This window comes from Sus scrofa, chromosome 4, assembly GCF_000003025.6.
Source record: "Sus scrofa isolate TJ Tabasco breed Duroc chromosome 4, Sscrofa11.1, whole genome shotgun sequence".
In the NCBI taxonomy this organism is placed as follows: Eukaryota; Metazoa; Chordata; class Mammalia; order Artiodactyla; family Suidae; genus Sus; species Sus scrofa.
Window position 1 is genome coordinate 4277443 of NC_010446.5, and position 21557 is coordinate 4298999.

Consider the following 21557-nt stretch of genomic DNA (forward strand, 5'->3'; position numbering starts at 1 on the left):
CAGCCTTAGATTACTGTCCCCTGTGCTTCCCGCCGGTGCGCAGGCGCGGACGTCAAAGGCGCGGATGAGGGCTACTGCCCAGTTTCAGGAGCACCTGCTGGGCGGCAGGAACAGCTGCACCGCCAGTGCTGTTGATCGATGCCTGGTTTGTTAAGCGTCGCCTGTGGAAGCATTGATTCTGAGCCACCTTGTGACTCTGCCAGGCCGGTGTGTCATCTCTGTTCAGGAGGGGGGCTGCTGAGGAGCTGTGAGTGTCCGGAACGTGGCCCAGATCGTAGGCGTAGTTGGTGCAAGTGGGATTCAGACCTTGTTCCGTGTGACTCAGTTTCCCCACTGCCTGGCTGCCTGTTGCCTTCCTTCCCCCGAGCCCGCCCAGGCGTGGTGGCCCAGGATGGAACCTAGGTCTGTGTGATGTTGTCATCGTTGTCCTGATCTGCAGAGACTCCTGAAGAATGATGATGATCGCTTAGTTAAGCATGAGGCTTATAGTGTCTTATTCATAGCAGGAGATGGGCAGGAGGTGGAGAACGGGGAGGGTCTGGTAGCTTGGTTTCAATGCAAAGAAACATGTAAAGTTCACAGCCTTCCCAGGGAGCCCGGCCTTGGCCCTTGCTGTCATTTACCAAGCCCCTCTTGTGTCCCAGGAGCTAGCCTGTCCCTCAGTAACCCCATTGTCTTCGTCAGAAGCGCCTCCTTATCACCACAGTCAACCCCGGAGGCTCAGAGACGAGCCCCTATTATTCTAAGTTTGACTCCACGAAAAGATCCCGTGGGGGCTTCCGTCAGCCAGTGACAGTAATAGTGATGCTACCGCAGTTTCCTGCTTTCCCCCTGTGTGTCAGGCACTGCGGACCAGAGATCGAAGCCAGAATCGTGGTGCTGGGGAAGAAACTGGGTCACCAAGCCAGTTCTGCCTGCTGAGCATGCACGTGGAGGGCGTCTGTCCTTCCTTCCTGCTTAGCATCTTCGGCCAGATAACCAAGTGGAGTTTCTCTTGCAGGGAGAAGAAGGCAAAGAAGGCAGAGATGGAAAACCAGGAGCCCCCGGAGAGCCGGTGAGGGATGCTCAATCGTCTTTTACCCTCCATTTCTCAGAAGCAGTGACTGTGTGTGTCTGGAGCTGCTCTGACCCGGGCACAGGGAGAGTTATTTTTGGTGCATTGCGTCATTTACGTCTCCTGAGAACCCTGCAACGTCGATGCTGCTGGTCCCATTTGACAGCTGAGGACACCGAGTCTCAGAGAGTGACATCATGGGCTGAAAGTCACCTGTTGGGCTGGTGACAGAATCCAAACCCTAGCCCAGGGCTCCTGTCCCTCTCTGGTTTTTGTTAACTGCCCCTGCAGCCTCCATCCTGTGGATGTGGGAGGGGAACGGGCAGGTCAGCGCTGCTGGAATAGAAATCCGACATCTGAAAAGCCTTGCCCCACCCCGAGCCCCGCAAAAAAAAAAGCCTGAGATTCACCTGCTGGCTCCAGGGTGCCTGAGTTTGCCTTTCTTCCACTTTAGCATCAAGTTGTTTTTTCTTTTTTCTTTTCTTTTCTTTTCTTTTTTTTTTTTTTTTTTGTCTTTTTGCCTTTTCTAGGGCCACTCCCGCAGCATATGGAGGTTCCCAGGCTAGGGGTCAAATTGGAGCTGCAGCTGCCGGCCTCCGCCAGAGCCACAGCAACGTGAGATCCGAGCCTCGTCTGCAACCTACACCACAGCCACAGCAACGCTGGATCCTTAACCCACTGAGCGGGGCTAGGGATCGAACCTGCAACCTCATGGCTTCTAGGCAGATTCGTTAACCACTGTGCCACAACAGGAACTCCTCAAGTTGTTTTTTCTTGATCTTTAATGTCAGCTGCCCGGGCCACCCAGTGAGAGGGACCACGTGCTACTGAGGCGCTGTCCCTATGGCCCTGGTCGCTGTTGGCTGGAGGTGTGCAGGCAGAGGGGCCGCCTCTGTGACCTCAGTGTGGTCCTTCCAGGACCCCAGTCCGTCTTGAGGGTGGATCTGGGCTCCGTGATGATGCTGAAGCTTTATTCCAGCAGCGGTTTTGTCTTCACAAACCCTTTCCACAGCCTCAGCACCGAGCGGACAGAGGAAGGTGGCACCTGGGGCCGAGACCTGGTTCTTCCAACACCCACCAGCAGGAGACAGTTAATGATAGGTGCGGCCAATAGAATGCCCAGCAGACGTGAGGAAGAACGAGGGCATTTTCTAAACAGGACATGAGACATCCCCAACTTACAGCGCACAGAGCTGTGTGTTTAGCCTGCCCTCTTTTGTATGAAAATGGGTCTATGTGCATTTTTCTAGCATTTACATAAAGGAACTCTGGGAGACTCCAGAAACACCAAGAGGAGTAGTCACCAAGCAGGGAGGTAGCTGAGGATGGGTGCTGCTGAGCAGAAGGGACACGGGGATAGGAAGGCAGGTTTATGCCCCACAGTATGATATTCCATGGTTATCTTCTAAAGGTTTGGAGCGTGTGTGTGCAGTGCTTCTTGATAAAGTGAAGTTAAAATATTTTAGGCCAAAATGACAACCACAACCAGAAGCAGCGCTTGCTCCACCCCCACAGGCTTTGCGAGCTGCCGTGGGTCTCTGAGCATCTCCGGGTTTCGGTTTCATGTCAGAGAGAATGAGGATAAAGGTAGTGACTTGCCGGAGTTGCTGCAGAAGCCAGTGAAGTGAGAAAGTGGTTAAACGCACCAGGCTTCTCTAATTGTTCATTCAGTGCGTTACTTTTTCCAACTGCCCTAGTTTAGAAGCTTTAGAACCACTAAGAGGAATTACACGAAAGTCTCCACAGCGAGGTTTGTGTTCCATTTAATTTGCTTGGTCATGACAATTATGACTCAGTCTGCGTCTTACGCAACTCGCCAGAAGCACCTTCTTTATGACTTTGCCCTGCTTGCCAGGTGCTGAAACCAGAACTCTCTGCCGAGAGGACAAGAAAGGGCTTCTAGCAGCGAGCAGAAGAAAAGGCTCATCTAAGCTGTCGAAGGCTGACACCCAGCAGGGCAGCCTGGGGTGGGCAGGTGGCAGTTAGCCAGGCTGAGGCTGTGGGGTGAGGAAAAAGAACAGATAACGCCACCATGCCTGACAGCAGCCGCCTGCACCCCGAGGAGAGGACAGACGGGCACCGAGTGCTTCGTTGCGTTTTCCAGCGGAACCCCCAGAAAAACCCTGTGGGGTGTGCCTCTCATTATTGGCCCAGATGAGGAGACTCAGGCACAGAGAGGTTGAGTAGGCTGGCCAAGGTCACACAGCTGGTCAGTGAAGCATCTGGGACCCACGTCCTGAAGGCTGACCCCGGAGTTCATGCCGCAAGGCAGGCAACCAGCCATCTTGCAGGAAGTGTATCACTCTGAGAGGTGTCGACCTGTGTCACTGACAGTTCAGGGTACAGAGGCCCTAGACCTTCCTTCTGTCTGTTCCCTGAAGGCCTTTTCCAGAGAGGCCTGTGCCAGGCGCTGGGCGGGGCCTGGTCTAAGACCAGGTCTGGGGGGTAAGCAGTGGGGAGCTCATCGCCCGAGGGGGCGGGGCTGGTTCTGCTGGGAAGGGAGGGGCCCCTCGGGCCCCCCAGCGGGCGTTCCTGGGCGCACCGGTCAGTTGGTTCTGGGGTCTCCGGGTGGCCCTCCTGATGTTCATCGCTCCGAGCCGTCTGGGAGGAGGTTGGCCCAGGCAAGGGTGGCATCAGAGACCCTCGAGAGCAGACCTGGAGACCAGGATTTGGAGGCGGGCGCAGGGCTGGGGATGTGCTCCCAGGAGCATGGACGGAGTGAGGAAGTGAAAGAAGGAGGGAAAGAAAACCCACTAACGGGCTAGTGAGTGAGACATTCCCATGGGCAGCTGCGGTCCCCTCCCCCTGGGGACCATCTGAGAACAGGCGAGGGGCACACCTGGCCTCTCTGCCCCAACCCCTGCCAGGGGCCCAGGAGGCTACTTCATCAGCTCCAGCCTTTTTGATGGAGGGTTGGTTGTGGAGGCTGAACTCCCCTGCCCTTGGGCCTTCAACCCCGCAGTCCAGCACCGCAAAGGCCATTCTGTGACAGCCTCTTCTGTCCCAGCAGGGCTGCTTAGCAAAGTGACAGGAGCCCTTCCCATGAGCCAGGGAGGGCAGTTGGGGACCAGCAGCCTTGGCTATGGGCACGGGGGTTACTTCCCACTGTGACTTACTCCTTTAAGTTCCTATATATCAGGGAGTTCCTACTGTGGCGCAGCGGAGACAAATCCAACTAGTATCCATGAGGATGCAGGTTCAGTCCCTGGCCTTGCTCAGTGGGTTAAGGATCCAGCGTTACTGTGAGCTGTGGTGTAGGTCGCACATGCAGCTCAGATCCTGTGTTGCTGTGATGTAGGTCGGCAGCTGCAGCTCTGATTTGACCCCTACCCTGGGAACTTCCATATGCCATGGGTGAAGCCCCCCCCAAAAAAAAACAAAAGCAAAAAAAGTTTCTACACATCAGGGACATGGCTGGACAGACAGACAGTAGATAGACAGGTGAGGAATGCATGGGTAGATAGATACACAGACGGGTGGGTAGATAGGCAGCTTTTAGAGTTGCTTGTTGTATCATTTCTAATAGGGGGCATCTGAGCATCAATTGTAGTGCAGAACAAAGTACAGAGGCTCTGGAGCCACAACGCCTGTCTAGAAGCCCAGCTGTGCGACCTTGAGTAGGTTGACCTCTCTGTGCCTTGGAGTTGGGCCTGGGGGAGCACAAAAGTGCCTCCCTTGTGGGTGCTAGTGAGGACTCATTGACAGGCGCTATTGTGTGAAGTGCCAGGGTAGTGCCTGGCACACGGAACCCTGCTGCAGTGGCTGGTCGTCACCCTTTTCCTGCTGGTAACTTGGGACGTGATGCCTTCTCTTGACTCTGGGGCGGAACCGAGTCAGGCCCGGGAGGACCCATGGCAGGGAGATTGTCCTGCATTTACAGCTGAGAAGCAGATCCAGAGAAGGGAGGTGGCGCCCACCATCACACAGCTAGGCTTACACAGACTGCACACGCTGGCCAGAAGGAAAACCAAACTCGGGTGCCAAAACTTGGGGTCTAATCCTCCTTCTCCCTGTAATTTTTACTCTATGCACGGGAGTTCCCTGGTGGCCTAGCGGTTAAGGACTCAGCATTGTCATAGCTGTGGCTCGGGCTTGATCCCTGGCCCAGGAACGTCCACATGCCACAGGCATGGCCAATAAATAAATAAATACATGTAAATGTTGAGGAAAATCCACAAATGCTCTTCTCCCTCTCTTGTGCCCCTTAATGGACCCCCTTTAACCCTCAAGGTCTCTGTGAAAATGAAGGCGGGGTTGGGGAAGTAGGCACACCCCCCCCAGAGTGAAGGCGGGGCCTCTTGCTGCCCGTCTCCCCATCGGTCACACCCAGCTTTGCACCCCCTTCCCTGCTGGTCCTGACGCTCCCCCACTGCGCACCACTTTAGCAGGACTTCAGCACCCGAGGCTCGCACTGGCTTTTCTTCATGGCTTTGTTTGCTCCAGGGCCACAGGAAGCTGCTGGTGGTGAAGACTGAGTAGCGAGTGTCCCAGGGGCCTCCGTGCAGTTAGGAGGAGGGGGCGGGGGGTGGGGAGTTGCAGGCCCTCCCGGCGGTGGGCGCTGCTGCTGGGTGACAGAGCATCTTAGCGTGTTGCTGGCGTCCCGTCTGGCTCCGCCCTTGGTTGACTCAGGGAAACCATGTGCCCTCTTGGAGCCTCAGTGTCCCCGTTTGTAACAGGCATGTAACGTTCGGCTGCCTTGAGGTGGTTTTGTGAGTAGGTATAAAGCTGTTTCTAACTGGGGCTTCCACGGAATTTCTCAACCAGACCAGAGCACTTCCGAGAATAAAAAGAGGCACGGTGAGTGTTTCAGAGGCGAAACCTGTGCACCCAGCACCTTCCCAGGAAAACCAGGAGCGAGATAGGCTGTGCTACTCCGAGCTGATTTATATGGACGATAATGGACCACAGAGCCGGGGGCGGAGCGGGGGGCAGAGGGCAGAGACCTGCCCCTGGAAATGTGGCGCCGTGAAGCCCGGGCGGCCACGGAGAGTTCGATCCTTAAGATGTTGTCCTCAAACGCTTCTCTTCTTCTTTCCTCTCAGGGCAAAACAGGAGAGCCGGGTCTGCCAGGACCGGAGGGCGCCCAAGGTCCCCCAGTAAGTGCTGAGTGTGGTGTGTGTGGGTGTGTTGTCCACGGTGGAATAAAACCATCAGCCACTTGGCTGTGACGCAGTGGGTAGGGTCTCTGAGCCTGCTCGGCTGTAGCTTCCAGAAATCCCTGTCTGCCAAGACCTTGGTACTTCCAGGCAGTAAATGCAGGTCTTTCACGTGCCATTGCTATAAAATTTATTTGCAAAATTGCAACCATTCTTACCATGTTGCTGTTCTAAGTTTTCTTGGTTCTTATCCTATTTGGTATCCTCGTAATGGGCTTTCCCTGGATGAGAGGACCCCTAAAAGTGAGTCGATTTGAATTTTGAACCCTTTCCACAGCCGAAGGGTTTTTTCCCCAATTAATGATAATAATTCATCCTCATGGAATAACAATAACAAATGATGGTAATAAAACGGAAAATAGTAAGAAAAGTAATGTCATAGAGAAGAAAATAGAGTTGCTTATCATCTGCAACACACAAGTGAAGCTCTTGTTAACGTGCTGGTATTCTTTCCGTCTTTTTTTCTGTGTGTGACACATCCAGCATTTATATGCCTAAATCTCTATCTAGCTGTTCAACTATTCATCACGCATATAAACATATACAGACACCTTTTCTATAAAGATGAACTCTGTATTTTGGGGTTGGTGGGGGTGTTTTACTAAGTGCTTTACTCAATATTTTCAAAATCACTTACACAATTCCTTAAATTTTCTTTTAGAAAAAATATGATTTTTAATGAAAATCTTAAAATCCAGTTATCTAGCAAGAAGTAGGCGTTCAAAATGCTAGTTCTATTTCCTTAATGTGTTTTCCTGTTAAAAAAAAAAAAATCAGTAACTCACCTGGCTGGTGTTAATAAGGGGAGATAAAACAGTCACAGAAAACCTGTCCTTTTTCCTAAACCTCTTTGCCTTTCACCTGATTTTACCAGGAGAAGAGGCCTAAGAATGCGACGCTATCACCTCTCACGGGGGGATTAAGACACAGAATTAGTGTTTTGTTTTCAGAAAGGTTGTTTCTGTTTGTGGGAAGGAGAGGTTGTTGCGTTTTGTTTTGTTTGAGCCGAGGGGCTCCGTTTGCTGGGAACTGTGTTGGGGCGACACCCATCTCTCAGCTGAGAGTTGTAAGGAGTCCTGCTTCAGTGCAGGGGCAGGGGGTACAGACCCAGGCAGGTGAACAAAGACCCCCCTCTGGCTGGCATGGTGTGAGTTGGAGCCCTGTGGGCTCTGAGATAGGCAGCCCTGGGTTCAGCTTTCACTTTGTCTTTACTGACTTTATGACCTTGGTCAGGGGACCTTTCTGAACCTCTGTTTCTTCGTCTTTGAAATGGGTATCAGAATGGCTCCCACTTCTCTAGGGTGCCGTGAATACAATACTAAAGGAGCAGATAAAACATGCAAACCCCCCGCCAAGCATCCGGGACATTGTGTCGGCTCCTCAGTTGATGCTTTTGTCCCTGATTATATGGGAGGAGGGCAACCAGGGTCCCTGCCCCCGAGCTGGCTGCAATCGGGATTCTAGTGTCTCTGAGGACGATGCTGGGACCCAGGCGGAACCTGTCCCTCTCCGGGGAAAGGGAAAGGGAGCTGGCCTGTTTTGAACAGCGGAGCGCACTCTCTTTCTCCATCCTTACGGCAACTCTGCAAATGTAGGTTCTGTCTTCATTTTACAGATGTGGAAACTGAGCCCCAGTGAAGTAAAGCCCTTTAAGACCCAGAGCTAGAAAGAGGGCGCTGTGGCTCAGTTCCAGCTGATCCCACAGTCAGTCCTGCTCCTACAGACCTAATAGCCTGAAAAGCCCCTTTCCTTAGATTAACCCTGCAAAGCTCTGCCCGGGGGGCGTGTTATTATCCTCGTTTCAGGGATGGTGATATTAGGAGGTTACGGGGGTTGAATGTGGAGTCAAAGCTGATGGGCTTCTGCTTCCTCCTCCTCCCCCAACCCTCCCGGAGTCTGAGACCCGCCTTTGTGCCCGACCACCCTGCTGCCGCCCACTCTTACCCCCCCAGTCGGTGGGGGGGGGGGCAGGCAGGACAGAGAGCACATTGCCAGGGCTGTGGTCATTCTAGGACGCGCCTCTCCTCCTGTGGCCAGCTTTAGGGCTGTCCTGTCCCCAGGAGGGGCCTTACTTGCTTTTCGAAACTGGGAGATGCAACCAGGAAACGCGGTCTGAGAAGGGCCTGGGGGAGTCAGCTGGGAGGCACGTGGCCTTGGTCCCTGAAGGTCCTAACAGGCCACAAACCGCCGGCTCCTAGAGTTGAGCGTGACGGGGGCGAGGGTGTGCCTGCGTCCGGGACGGCTCGGCAGGTGGGATCTTCCTCTTCCTCCATCCTTGCCCTCCCCCTCCCCATTCCTTCCTTACACTGAGACCTTCAGAGCCTCCCTCCTAAGACCACTCCTTCTTACCCCCAGACCGGTGGGAGGGGGGGGCAGGATGGACTCCTGCCTCATGCTTCCCCTACTGAGTCTCTCCGAGACAGATCGGCCTGAGCCTCAAGTTTCTTATTTATAAAATGGGGACAACAAACCCCATCTTACAGGCTTTCACTGCGTTGCCGCGAGAGCACGTGTGATGGCTGCGGCCCAGTACCCAGTGGGGGCACTGCAGATGGGACACTCCTGTCTTGGTCCGGCTCCATCTGTGCCCCTCCCGCTTCATTCCTGCCTTTACATCAAATGAGGGGCCAGCGCGGGACCTCACTCAGGTCACCTCGCTGCGCTGAGCGGGTCGCGGTTTCCTGCGCTGTGCAGCCCTGTCTGGGGGAGGGTGTTGACAAGTGAAGTTACCTTCAAGGCCCTGTCCCAGGCGCTCCCCAGATCTTCTGACCTTGACCTCTGTGCACAGGCAGCAGCCGCCTTTCAAGGGCATGGCTCTGGACCAGCCTCTGGCTGGGGATTCAGCCTCACAGGACCTTCAGAGCAGTGCCTTGCAGTGATGCTGTAAGATGCTGCACAGGGACAGAGGTGCCAGGAGGACATCAGACAGTGGCAGTGGGAGACGTGCTGTGTTGGGGTGGGAGGCTGGCAGAGAGGAAGGCCTGTAACCAGCACGGTTGACTCCATGGGCCAGTGGCCCGCCAGCAGGAGGGAACAGCATGCAGACGCGTGCAGCCTGTTACGGGGACCTCTGATGGGGCCGACTGTGCAGCCTGAAGAGGACACACAACCAGGGTGTGGTCGCACGGTGGAGGGAGGGAGGAGGAGCCTCTCAGGTGCAGGGTCAGCAGCCAGTGAAGGCTCTGGGTCTCCGAGCATGGAGAGCAGTGAGGGATGGGGGAGCTTTGGAGCAGTACAGGCCTGCCCGGATCCAAATCCGATTCCCCTCCAGCTGTGGCACCTGGGGCAGGGAGCCTGGCTCTCTGAGCCTCAGCTCCCTCTCCGTGCAGTGGGTTATCACACAGTCAGGATGGCCTGGCTGATAACAGAGGAGCGTGTCAGCTCTGCTAACGCTTCCTCCTCGCTCAGAGGGCTTGGCGCTCTGTGGCTGGGCTGCATGCAGGTGGAGCACTTCCAGGCCGCTGGGCTTCGCCGGGTGGCCCAGCCCCGTAGCCAAGCATGGGGTCCCAGGCTGGCTCTGCTCATGGGTGCTGATGGGGAGCAGCCCCGGGTGCAGGAACGAGAAAGGCACCGAGGCCCTCACTCGGGCTGAAGGCAGCGTCGTCTCAAAGGGAACCACCTGCCCCAGGATCCAGGTGGCGGGGGTGGGGGGTTTGTCTAAGCCACGTGGGGTGAGATGAGAAAGATGAAGCCGAGGGGGGTCAGAGACGTGGGGGAGATGCCCCACCCTCTGGGGCATTTCTGGGACAGGCCCCCGCAGCCCTGCCCCCGCTGCAGAGTGCCCGGGAGAAAGGGCCTGGTCACCCAGCCGGTCATCAGGGACCTGGCCTGGGCCTGGCGCAGAGCAGAACCCAGCGCACCACAGTCACCAAGGAGGAGTCGGGAGGACAGAGCGATGGGCGGGCTTCTGCTGGACCGTGTCCCGGGTCCTTGTCCGTCTGCTCTTGGGTGGGATGACGTTATTCTCTTTCTTCTAGGGCTTCAAGGGACACACCGGCGACTCTGGCCCCCCTGGCCCCCGGGTAAGTGGACGTCTCGCCATCAGGTCATCCTGGTGCCCCTGAGCTGACACTTCTAGACAGAGGGCTCCTGGGCCTTGCAGATGGGGACAGTGCCGTGTCCCCTGAGAGGACAGGGCCCTGCGTATGGGGGCATGCCATGTCACCTGAGAGAGGACAGTGGCAGTATTGGAAGAATCATCCCTTCTCATCCACGGTTTCTAGATGTTTCTCTGGGGGCCAGACACCGATGTGTCACCAGCTGACCAAGTCAGCCTGGAGTCAGCTGTGGTCACTGCCACGTTGTCACGGGCCCTGAGCAGCGAGCGCTGTTGTTAGGCCCCTCGTCACAGAGGAGGGGACCGAGGCCTGGAGACAGCGGTTTTCCCGAGGGCCCAGAGCTGGTGTGCGGAAAGCACCGGCTCATCCCAGATGGAAGATTCTGGGTCCTGTCCTAGCCTTCTCCTTCTTCCATCTCCCCCGAGTGCCCCAAACAGAGAGAACCTCAGGGGTCCATCAGTCAGCCCCTGCCATGCTCTGTGCAACGAGGAGAAAGCTGAGGTGCCGAGACGGTGCAGGGGGTTGGCAGGTGGGGAGACAGAGGTGTCCAGGTGGTCGGGCTGATCCCCCAGCTGGTGTCTCCCTGCAGCTCTGGGAGGCAGAGCGGGCCGGGCACTCGCAGCTGGCCTGGGGACACTGCAGGCCCCGCTGGGGGCCAGGACGCAGGGGGGTGCTTTCGGGCAGGTGGTCCTCCTGGACTCCCCCCACTGGATGCTCTGGGATTGCTGTGGCAGAGACAGCTGGCCTTCTGCATCTCTCTCCCTGACAGCAGCTCTTTCCGTCTCTGCTTCCTCTTCTAGGGAGAGCCTGGTGCCATGGGGCCCCCTGGCCGGGAAGGGTCCCCAGGAAAAGACGTGAGTGTGGGGGACCCGGGGGGCCTGGGTGGGGCTGTGGGAGGAGGGGGTATAGAGAAAGCGCCTCCCCGAAGAACCGAGAGATGGGCAGAACCTGGATGAGGGGATGGTGCCACAGTGGAGGGACTCCCAGGGGAAATCTAGGCCTCTGTTGATGACACCTCGCCTGCTGGCACCACAGGCCCCATGAGTCTTCCTACCCCTGGGCTTCCAGCCTGAGAGTTGGTGCCTGTGCTGTACAAAGGAGGCTTTGCAGACTCGGTCGTGATTTGTCTGTTGGCATCGATGATGCGCGTGTTGGATCTGGCCTCGGATGGCCTTGGATGGACATTTCAGAGTCTCTCCTGGATTATTTCTCCGTCTCCAACCCATCTGGGCATCACTGCCACGTGCTGGGGTACATGTGAACTGACTCTTGTTCTTAAGATCAGGATGGGGCATGTCACCTTTTCCCCTGGTCGTATGATAGAAAAACAGGACCAGAGAGGCCAAGAGACTTACTCATGGCTGCACAGAGTCGGAGGCAGGAGGAAGCAGCATGGAGCCCAGATCTGCCGGGATCACATCCCGACAGGGCACTGGCCTGGGGACGTGACATCCTGCAGGGCAGTGCGAGGTGTGGACACAGCTCGGTCTCCTGCGGGTGCGTGGTCAGGAGCATGCGCACGCGGTCCTGAAGTCAAGGCGGCCCCTGCTCGCCCCTTCGCATCCCAAGCACTGGCCTTTAACCCCTGGTGACGTGTACCCCGCCCCCTGCTCTCGCATTTCGTCGTCTTGGTTGATCTGTGGTCTCGAGATGATGGAGCTGGAAACGATCCTGGAAGAAATTCAGTCTCATTCCTGCACTTGTCCGTAGCAATGGGATCTATTTTCCAAAACCAGTCTTGTGTGTGGAGGCCCAGCACACAGGCCAAAGCAGAGAAGCTGCACCGCTGAGCGAGGCCTCTCCCCAGCCCTGTCCCCAAAGCTGCCTCCCAGGCGCTGAAACGCAGTTTGAAAATCTCGTCTAGCCAACCCCTGTCACTGCAATTCCCACTGCAGGGTCTGGGAGGGGCTCCCTAGGCAGCGGTGGGTGGGCTCGGCAGGTCAGGGTGCAGGGGCGCAGGAGCCCAGGAGGCCAGATCGCAGGGCACATGCTCTTGTCTCTCCTCAGCTCTCTGACTCTTTTCATTTTAAAGCTCCATTTTCTATGAGCTCCAGTTGTGGCTTCACAGGTTAAGGATCCAGTGTTGTCCTCCTGAGGATTCAGGTTCAATCCCTGGCCTCGCTCAGTGGGTTAAGGATCCGGGGTTGCCATGAGCTGTAGTGTAGGTTGCAGATGTGGCTTGGATCTGGTGTGGCTGTGGCTGTGGCTGTGGTGTAGGCCAGTGGCTGCAGCTCTGAGTCAATCCCTAGCCTGGGTGCCTCCATGTGCCGCAGGTGCAGCCCTAAAAACAAAAATAAAATAAAAGCTCCATCTTCCAGGGTGTTCTACAGTCTAATTTGTGTTGGAGCATGGCCATGCTTCTGTATTTTTCCTTCCTGACTCGGAGAGATTATGCCTTGTTGGGGGCCTGCCTGGAAGGCCCTGGAGGTGGCGGCAGTACCTCCCCACTGCCTGGCACCCGGAAGGTGGAGTTTCTCTCACTGCGGGGACCGAGGCAGGAACGGCCCCAGGGGACAGTCCAGTGACCCCAGAAGCTCTCTTCTCCGTTACTCCCGTTAGCACCAGATGGGGCCCTGAAATCCCCACAGGGCCAGTTGGGGGCGCCTAAGCAAGTGGATAAATCAGTGACTGTACAGATGAGGTTGTCTGTGCATTTACTCCTGTACGTGGAGTGAGTTTGTCCATATCTGGAATAACTGGCGATGGATATGACGAAACAGTTTGGATGCCATTTGTTGGTGTTCTTGGGTAACAGGTGAAATTTGGTCCCCATTTGAAACTGTGCCTCCATCGTCTTCATGCGATGGCTCTGTGATAACGTGACCTCTCTCTGTTCCAGGGAGACACAGGAGCCACAGGGCCGCAGGGCCCCCAGGGACCCAGGGGCCTACCGGTGAGTTTCGCTTTGAGTCCAACCTGCTCTGTGTTTCAACAGAGCCTGTGACCGTAGTCCTCCTGCTGCAGCGCTGTGGGTTGGACTTTTTTGGGGGGTTTGGGGGGGTTGTTTTTTGGGGTTTTTTCTTTTTTCATTTTTTACAGTTTTATTGAAGTCGAGGCGATTTACGCGGCTGTGGTCATTTCTGCTGTGTGACGCAGTGATTCAGTCAGTTATTCTCCTTCAGGTTCTTTTCCCACGTGAATGATCACGGAATGTTGGGGCGAGTTCCCTGGGCTCCACAGCAGGGCCCGGTTAGCCAGTCATTCCACAGACCTCAGTGTGCAAATGCCAATCCCAACCCCCAGGCCATCCCTCCCACCCCCACCTGTCCCCTTTGGTCACCGTAAGTCCTATGTGTTGTTAGAAAAACGAAAGGTCTTAGCAGTTGTTGTATAGCCACAGCCCGAAGCCCCCCTAGTGGCCCAGCACATACGCCCCAGACTCCTTTTTGGGAACACAACCCACAATTGGGAAATTTAAAAGGTGCCACTTGGCACAGCAGGCAGCCTGTAGGACCTTCATGCTCCGGCTTTGGGACATTCTGACGTTTGGGACATCCTCTGAGTAGCTCACCAGAGCTGTCGGAGCAAAGACCCGCAAACTGAGCGGCTTAAACAGCAATGTATTCTCTCTCCGCTATGGAGGCTACAAGTCCAGGACGCATGGCCTCACTGTTCTGTAAGCTGGAGGTCCAAGATCTGTTTGCCAGCAGAAGGAGGATTTTGTTCCAGAGCCTCTCGGCTTCTGGCGGTTTGCAGGCGATTCCTGGCCTTGCTTGGTTTGTGGGAGCATCCCCCCAGTCTCGGCCCTCACCTTCACACGGCATTCTCCTGTGGACGTGTCTCTGGTCCTAGTGTCCCCTTCTCATAACGTCATGTTGGAGGCCCACCTCCTCCAGGATGACCTCGTCTTAATGTATAGACACCGACCCTGCTTCCAAACAAGGTCAAGTTCTGACATCCTGGGGAATCGGACTTCAACAGATGGATTGGGAAGCGGGGCACAGTTCAACTCGTAACATGCCATGGGGCTGATCAAGCTTTTGAATAGTATCCCTGCCCATTCAGGCACATAGGCACATCATTCTCTTATCCAAGAGCAGCTCGAATGAATATGGGAGAGGAGGGTAGGAAGGAAATATATTCCTCGTTCTGTGCAAAGAGAAGCACATGTGCCTTTTCCCATTTAGCCCGGGGCCCATCTCAGAGGCGCTGCTCTAACACACACTCACATAGGTGAATATCGGATGTGATCTGTGGTGATGGTACCGGGCTCGTGTAGAAAGGAAAGCTACAGAGTAAAGAGAAAATTCCCAACTTGAAACTATTTTCAGTACATCTACTGGCATATACACAGAATGCATGTTTGCTTCACACTTCGTCTTGGCAACTTGCTTATTTTGCAGAGGTCATGTGCATGTATGTATTTTTGAATGAGTAATGGCATAAACGCATGAGTAAATAAACTTACAAGGCAGGTGTATGGGCTTCCCGGGTTACCCTATCTGGTAGTTAGGTTACGCAGCTGGCAAGAGCTTCCGGTAGGATTTAAACCCAGGACTTCCTGACATCAGATCCCGTGTTCTCCAACTCTCGTGGCCATGACCGTGGCTATGTGCTTTGTCTTCAGGCTTGTGCAGAAGGACTGTGGGCACTGGTCAGATGTGTTTGAACACACATCCTTCCAGAACTCACTGGGTAGAGCCCCATTCTTCCTTGGTGGGACCATAAGGATGCAAATCCAGCCTCCATCCTCAATGGGCAGCCCATGGGGATTCAGTGTCCAGATGCCCTCCATGCCCACAGTCTGTGACCCCAGGTGGCCAGAGGAAGGGCGTGGATAGCCTTCAGATCAGGGTGCGAGGCCACAGGGTAGCATCTCGTAAGTCCTCGGTGAGCGCAGGCACTTTCGAGGGCACAGAAGAAGGAAAGGGGAGTGGCTCCGTGCTGGAAACAGTGAGCACAGGAACAGGTGTGAGGTGGGTGGAGCTGGCAGCAGGCCCAGGTGAGGCTTCGAAGAGCGTGGGCAGCACCTGTCGGGGCGGGCCTGGCCCTGCAGGCCTGAGGTCCCCCAAGCGGGTTCGTGGTTTTCCAATTTGCTTCTCAATCCTGAGGGACATCACAAGGAATCCGTAACCAGCGGGAAGCCGCCCAAGTTTCCCAAATCCGTGTTCTCGGCCCCATCAGAGCAGGTCCCAGGTTATTTTCCTGACGACCTCACTCTCCCTCCTCGGGAATGATATGCTTTCCGGGGTCACACAGCCTTGAACCAGATGCTGTGTGTTCGCAGAGGGCTGCCAGGAAGTGTCAGCAGAGGCCGGTACCAGGGGCCACAGAGCAGGGACAGCATACCCTCACCCAGTTCTCCCCGAACCCCGGGAGGCAGGTGCTCTGGCTGTCCTCGCCCCCAGCTGAGAAAAGGAGGCACGAGGATGTTGAGTCCCTTCCGGAGACCATGCAGCAGGTGGCAGAGCCGGCCTCTGCACTCAGGCACTCTGGTCCAGGAGTCTGCAGCTGGAGCTGTGGGCGCTGCTTCGCCTTCTCTGAAAGGTCACCCTGGTGGGAGGGCCCGGGGCAAGCTCAGAGCCCTTGGGGTGGTGTGAACACCAAAGGGGTTTGGAGAACACAGGTGGGACATGAGGGGTGGTCTCTAGCCCAGGAGGGAGCCAGGTCTCAGCCCCACTCGGCCCCTAGGGTCCTGACTGGTGGCAGGTGGCCGCCCAGAGCCGCCCCTCCCTCTGTGCACGCCCGCCTGTGCTGGTGCCGTGTGGTAATGTGTCCCGGGCCTCATTCTCTAGGCAAACAGGACCAAAGGGAGAAGGAGGAGAGAGAAGCTCACCAGGGGGATGTGTCAAAGCCTGTATTTTCAGAAGCGCACAGACCCAGGGGCGGGGCGGGGGGGGGGGAGGCGCGGGGCGGGGCCGTGGCGTGCCACGCCCACAAGTGTGGAGTGGGGCCGCAGCAGGTGCGCAGCCCGGCCCTTCCTAGCTCTGCGACCCCAGGCAGGTCCTGGGCTTTCTCACGCCTCCCTTTCCTCATCCTGGCTATGAAGGGGTCCACCCTAGCCGATTCCTGGCGGGACCTTGTGAGACGAGGCGCATGACTCCCTGGCCATCACAGTGCTTTTTCCAGCAGGAGGAGAAAGCCCTATTTATGCTCGCTGGTTTGGGTCACCCGCAAGCCTTACCTTTAGTAAGGGGCGGGGTCGCGTGGGCCAGAGTCAGTGACGCCTGGGTTCCAACCTCAGTCCCCTCACTTTGGTCTCAGGTCTCAGGCAGGTTGTTTAGCATTTCTGCACCTCAGTCAGCGGCAGCTTTGTATCTGTGAGCGCTGAGTTCACACTTGTGAAGCCTGGCACTTAGCAAGTGCCACGGAGGTTTAGCTTTTTACTGCCCTGTGTTGCCACGAAGCCGGCTCATCTGGAACACGTGCTTCACAGGTCATAAGACTTGGCACCTGTGGTTAAGGGATCCATGCAGCGTGTTTCCCTATGATGGTGTTGGTTCATTCAGCTAGCAGAGTGCCTGCCTCCCATGCGTGTGGATGCTGAGCAGGGGAGAGAGCCAGGTAAAGACACACCGTCCGGCAGGGAGGGTCCTGAGCCAGAGGAGAGCAGCGGGCCGGGGCAGTGCCCATCTCAGCCTGCCGAAGCTGACCTGCGGGCCTGGGGCTTAATGGGAGTTTGTCTGTGGCTTGGGAGCAGTCTTGAACTTTCTGATTTTTATCCGACCAAGGGTCTTACTGGTTAAATGTATTTATGCGCGTTACAAGTAGGCACAAAATACCCATCCCAGTCGAGACTGTTAGAGCTGTGAGTCCGTCCGGGAACCTGGAGTGAATGGACCTCCCATCCAGTAGCTCCGTGGTTCCGAACCAGCCACTTTTCAGTGTCTCGGTATTTTTCTCCATTGCATGCAAGGGTGAGATCCGGCGGGGGGGACATGCCTCCCAGGTGGGAACAGCGCTGTGGCCGTGGGGCGAGCGCTTTCTTTGTTCCCCGAGACGTCATCTGCGTCAGAGGATGAACGGATGAGGGCTCGACGTGGTCGTGATGATTTGCTCTGCCTGTGCTGTGGGCAGCAGTCGCCGGCCCTGGATTGTCAGGCCCATGAGCTCACTTAACTGTTATGAGTTAAACATCACATGCTCCTTTTTACAAGCTGAGAAGCACCCCCTAGTTAACGACGGGAAGCCGCGCTGGTCCAAGTGTCGGCTCTGGGTGTGAAGTCAGGCCCTCCGCTGCAGAGAGCGCTGTTCCACCTTCCTGCTCTGGGATGTCCTGGCGGAGCATCCTGGCAGAATCCTCCCTTGTGTCTCTTCCTCCAGGGCAAGAACGGATCGCCTGGATCTCCGGGAGACCCCGGCCCTCCAGGAAGCCCCGTGAGTACTGCCCCAGGGCCGTGACGGAACGAGGGCGAGCCTTGAAAGGGCGTGTAGTTTTCATCACAGACTGCCTGTCTCTATCTGTAGATGCATCAGTGGGGGTATCTGATGCGTTTCAGGGGTCCTAAGTACATTTGCGGAGTCGTGCAACTGTTCCCACAAACCCGTTGTGGTTTCTGTTTTGACAGCAGCTTTATTGAGATATAAGTCACGTTCCCCACAATTCACCCGTGTAAAGAGTGCAGTTCGGTGGTTGTTGGTGTAGTTTTTGGACAGCAGGACCAGGCTAGAGGCAAGAGGATCTGGGAAGGACCTCTTCCTTTTCTATTTTACTTAATTTTTAATTTTTTTTTCTTGTTGTGCTGCCCCTGTGCATATGAAAGTTCCCAGGCTAGAGGTCAGATCCGAGCTGTAGCTGAGGCCTACACCACAGCCACAGCAACACTGGATCCGAGCCACGTCTGTGATCTACGCCACAGCCCATGGTAACACCGGATCCTTAACCCACTGAGCCAGGCCAGGGGTCAAAGCCACATCCTCACAGAGACTATGTCAGGTCCTTAACCTACTGCGCCACAATGGGAACTCCCAGAAGGACCTCTTTCAACGTTTAAAATACATGCAGTTATGCACTTGGCTTCCTTTTGTCGACAACCATTGGCATCCAGCAGGACAAAACTATGAGAGACTAAAAGCATGTGTAATAAGGTTGCCTCGTAGTCATTTGATGTTTTTTGAGGCTAGAAGGACAGGGTGAGGCCAGCCGACCCCTTACCATCTCAGACGGGGTGAGCAGGCGTCGTGGGCATGGCCATAGCACAGATATGGCCCAAGGGGGTCCTCCGCCAGCTAGGAGGTGGGGGATGGGGAGAGCCTCGTTCCTGTCTTCTGCCTTCTTGCTGTGGGCAGGTTAGTAGACAGAGGGTGGCACGAGTAAGCAGCAGAGTCCTGGTCCCTGAGCAGAGGATTGGGGGTTTGGGGTTCAGGTCTGGAGGATGGGGAGACATGATGGAGGAGATGGGTCTTCAATGGTTTCTAGGGTTGGGTAAGTCAAAGCCTGTCCACCAGTCTCCTCCCGGCCCTGTCGTGCTGTATATTTATTTGCTGTAATTGGCGACCCTTTTGAGAAGCCACCCATATGGTGCAGCACTCAAGCAATAATTGCACGGGCAATGGCAGACCAGTCTGGCCAGCTGACTGCGGTCACTGTGGAAATTAGGGTGACCAGCCCATCCTGGTTTGCCGAGAATCTTCTGGGTTGTAGCACTGAAAATCCTTTATCCTGGGAAACCCATCGTTCCCAGGCAAAGGGGCCTCTGGTGGTGCTCTTGGAACAGGGACAACTGTGTGGATACGTAGTAACGTCCTTAGGAACCATTGAGGGTCCTGGTCACCGCCGCTGAGACGCTGCAGAGAGGATGGGACTGGGTCACTGGGTGACGCATCCCCCATGCGGAGCTGGCCCACAGGGGGCGGCTTGCCAGAGAGGTTGAAGCTCAAAGACCCCCAAAAGCCTTTCCCCCAAAGTGATGCTACTGCACCGTGAGAATTGCTGGCCGATGGCCAGAGGACACTGCCTCGCCAGGAGGTTACGGGGACCCCACATCAAGCTGTCTGTTACATGTTTGTCCCGTTTTGCTCCGTTGCTCTGAAGGGGAAAGCCGAGGACTATTTACAGGCGATTTGCCTGCTCCTCACTGCATCGCGGGGTCCCTAGCACCCCATCCCATCCTCTCCAAGCCCACCCCTCCACCGCAGGAAAGGGGAATTCTTCCATTTTGTTCACATGTCCAACCTTCAAGACTACAGAGCGGTTCTGAGGTTTCTAAATCGTCTCGCCTTGGTACTTGACCTTGAAGAATTCACCCCATCTTCCATCCACAGGGTCAGAAGGGAACCAGAGGAGAAAACGGCAGCCCAGGACTCCCTGGCTTCCTGGGTCCCCGTGGGCCTCAGGTAAGCTGAGAGCCCTGTTTGGAGATCCTGGGCTGGACGGCTGACTGCCGTCTGTTTTCAAGATGCTCGTGTTACGTGTCACGGGCCAGTGCAGCGGACTGACCGACCCTCTGTTCTGTTTCGCAGGGAGAGCCAGGCGAGAAGGGAGGCGCCGGCAAGGAGGCAAGTACCGCGCACACTTCTCCTCTGGCTGGCCCTTTCCTGTGGGAGACGCAGGGTCCCTTCACGGGCGGGTGACACGTGCAGTCTCACGGGGCCCTGCACTTCGCAGGGCTGCCCTTTGCCTCTGTGCTCTGCTCTCGCTGCCCTGAAATCCTTGAGGCTTTCTGAACAAAGGGTCACATTTTCATCTTGCACGGGGCCCATGGATCACGCAGCTGGTCCAGAGATGCTGTGTCGGAAAGCCTCTGTCACTAGCTGTCTTTCTGCACCCAGTCCGTCCACAAGTCCTATCCATTCCGACCCCGCGGCGCCTCTCAGCTCCGTCCAGCTCTCCCCGTTCGGCCACTAGGTCCCTAACCCAGGCCAGCCTCCTCTCTCACCTGGACGTTTGCAGGGACCGCCTCGCTGGGGTCCTTGTGTCCAGCCTTGCCCCTCGCTGTCCCCCTCCCCCCACAGTCCGAGTCACCTCTGTGGAGCCTACATGAGACCGAGTCAGGCTCCAGTTCACACCTCGGCTCTGTCCTCTGTGGACAGAGCCCGGGACGCTCCGGCCCTGGTCATTGCCTCCCGCTCGCTGAGCGCCTTCTGCTTCCAGAAACAGGACACGTTCTCTGCACGCGCTTTCACACACACTGGCCCCGCTCCTCAGAAAGGCCTCCCGCGGCTCCCCACCCTTCCCACGCCTGCTCCTGCTCACCCCGAGGTCTGGGCTGAAACATTGCCTTTGCCAACCCTCCTCGACCACCCCCCACCCCGGAAAGAGAGCAGACGCCCCAGTATCCTCTGTCACACCCCCTGCTCTGTCCTGCGATAGCCCAGGTGCCGGGGACAGAATCGATTCAAAAATACGGGCTAAGTTATGAATGAAAGAGTGAATGACTGCAGAGAAAATAGCCCGGGGCTCTGCTTGAGAGCTCTGTGGATACTGGCTTGTCCGTTTCAAAGTCCACAGCCTCCCCTGGAATAAAGAAGACCCCTCCCCTTTTTGTCTTTTTAGGGCCACACCTGTGACATCTGGAAGTTCCCAGGCTAGGGGTCGAATCAGAGCTGCAGTTGCCTGTCTACACCACAGCCACAGCAACATGGCATCCGAGGTCTATGACCTACACCGTGGCTCACGGCAACGCCGGACCCTCCACCCCCTGAGCGAGGCCAGGGGTTAACAAAGTTGGGTCCTTAACCTAGTGAGCCACAGTGGGAACTCCAGGAAGACCCCTTTGTACTCTCATCTGTGGGAGGGAACAGAGGCGGCTCCACGAAGCCAGGTCACAGGGCTCCAGATCCCGGGCACGCCACCTCCAATGCTGGTCCTCACACCTGTGACATCTGGAAGTTCCCAGGCTAGGGGTCGAATCAGAGCTGCAGCTGCCTGTCTACACCACAGCCACAGCAACATGGCAGCCTGGACTTCAGCCGGTAGGGCCACGCTTTCCTCTCCGGGGGCCACTGCACCGCTCCCCCATCATCCGTGGTTCTCTCCTGCTCCCTGGCCTGAGGGAAGGAGAAGCAGCGCCCGATTCCCAGGGCTGTGCCTGAACCACTGCCCCCAAGTGCTGGTTGTCCACGGGGAGGCTGACACATGCACGTTTGTCACTCCTCTAGGGAGAAAGGAAGTGAGGCGTCAGCCAGAGGAAAAGTATGAGGAGAGTCAACTGGCCAGAGGGACCTGCTGGAGCTTTGCAGGAGTGGCAGAGAGGGGCCGGGGGCCAAGAGGGGAGAGGATCACAGAGGCAGGAAATGTCCCAGAGGGCCCTGAAGGGCTGTGTCCCCTGGCCTCAATGTGACTGCCCTTCGGGAGGGGCATGGGGGTTCCTGCCTCCCAAGTGCTGAGTGATCCAGGAGGGCTTCCTG

General features: G+C 56.4%; 1 protein-coding gene across 1 annotated transcript in view; it reads left to right on the top strand.

Annotated features, from left to right (window-relative positions):
- The window catches only part of COL22A1 (collagen type XXII alpha 1 chain), a 244154-nt gene that overhangs the window by 208398 nt on the left and 14199 nt on the right, over positions 1-21557 (top strand). The window contains exons 51-58 of the mRNA XM_021088863.1: positions 1001-1054; positions 6097-6150; positions 10188-10232; positions 11069-11122; positions 13108-13161; positions 17532-17585; positions 19473-19544; positions 19671-19706. Coding sequence (XP_020944522.1) covers positions 1001-1054; positions 6097-6150; positions 10188-10232; positions 11069-11122; positions 13108-13161; positions 17532-17585; positions 19473-19544; positions 19671-19706 — 423 coding nt within the window. The remainder of the gene's footprint in view (positions 1-1000; positions 1055-6096; positions 6151-10187; positions 10233-11068; positions 11123-13107; positions 13162-17531; positions 17586-19472; positions 19545-19670; positions 19707-21557) is intronic.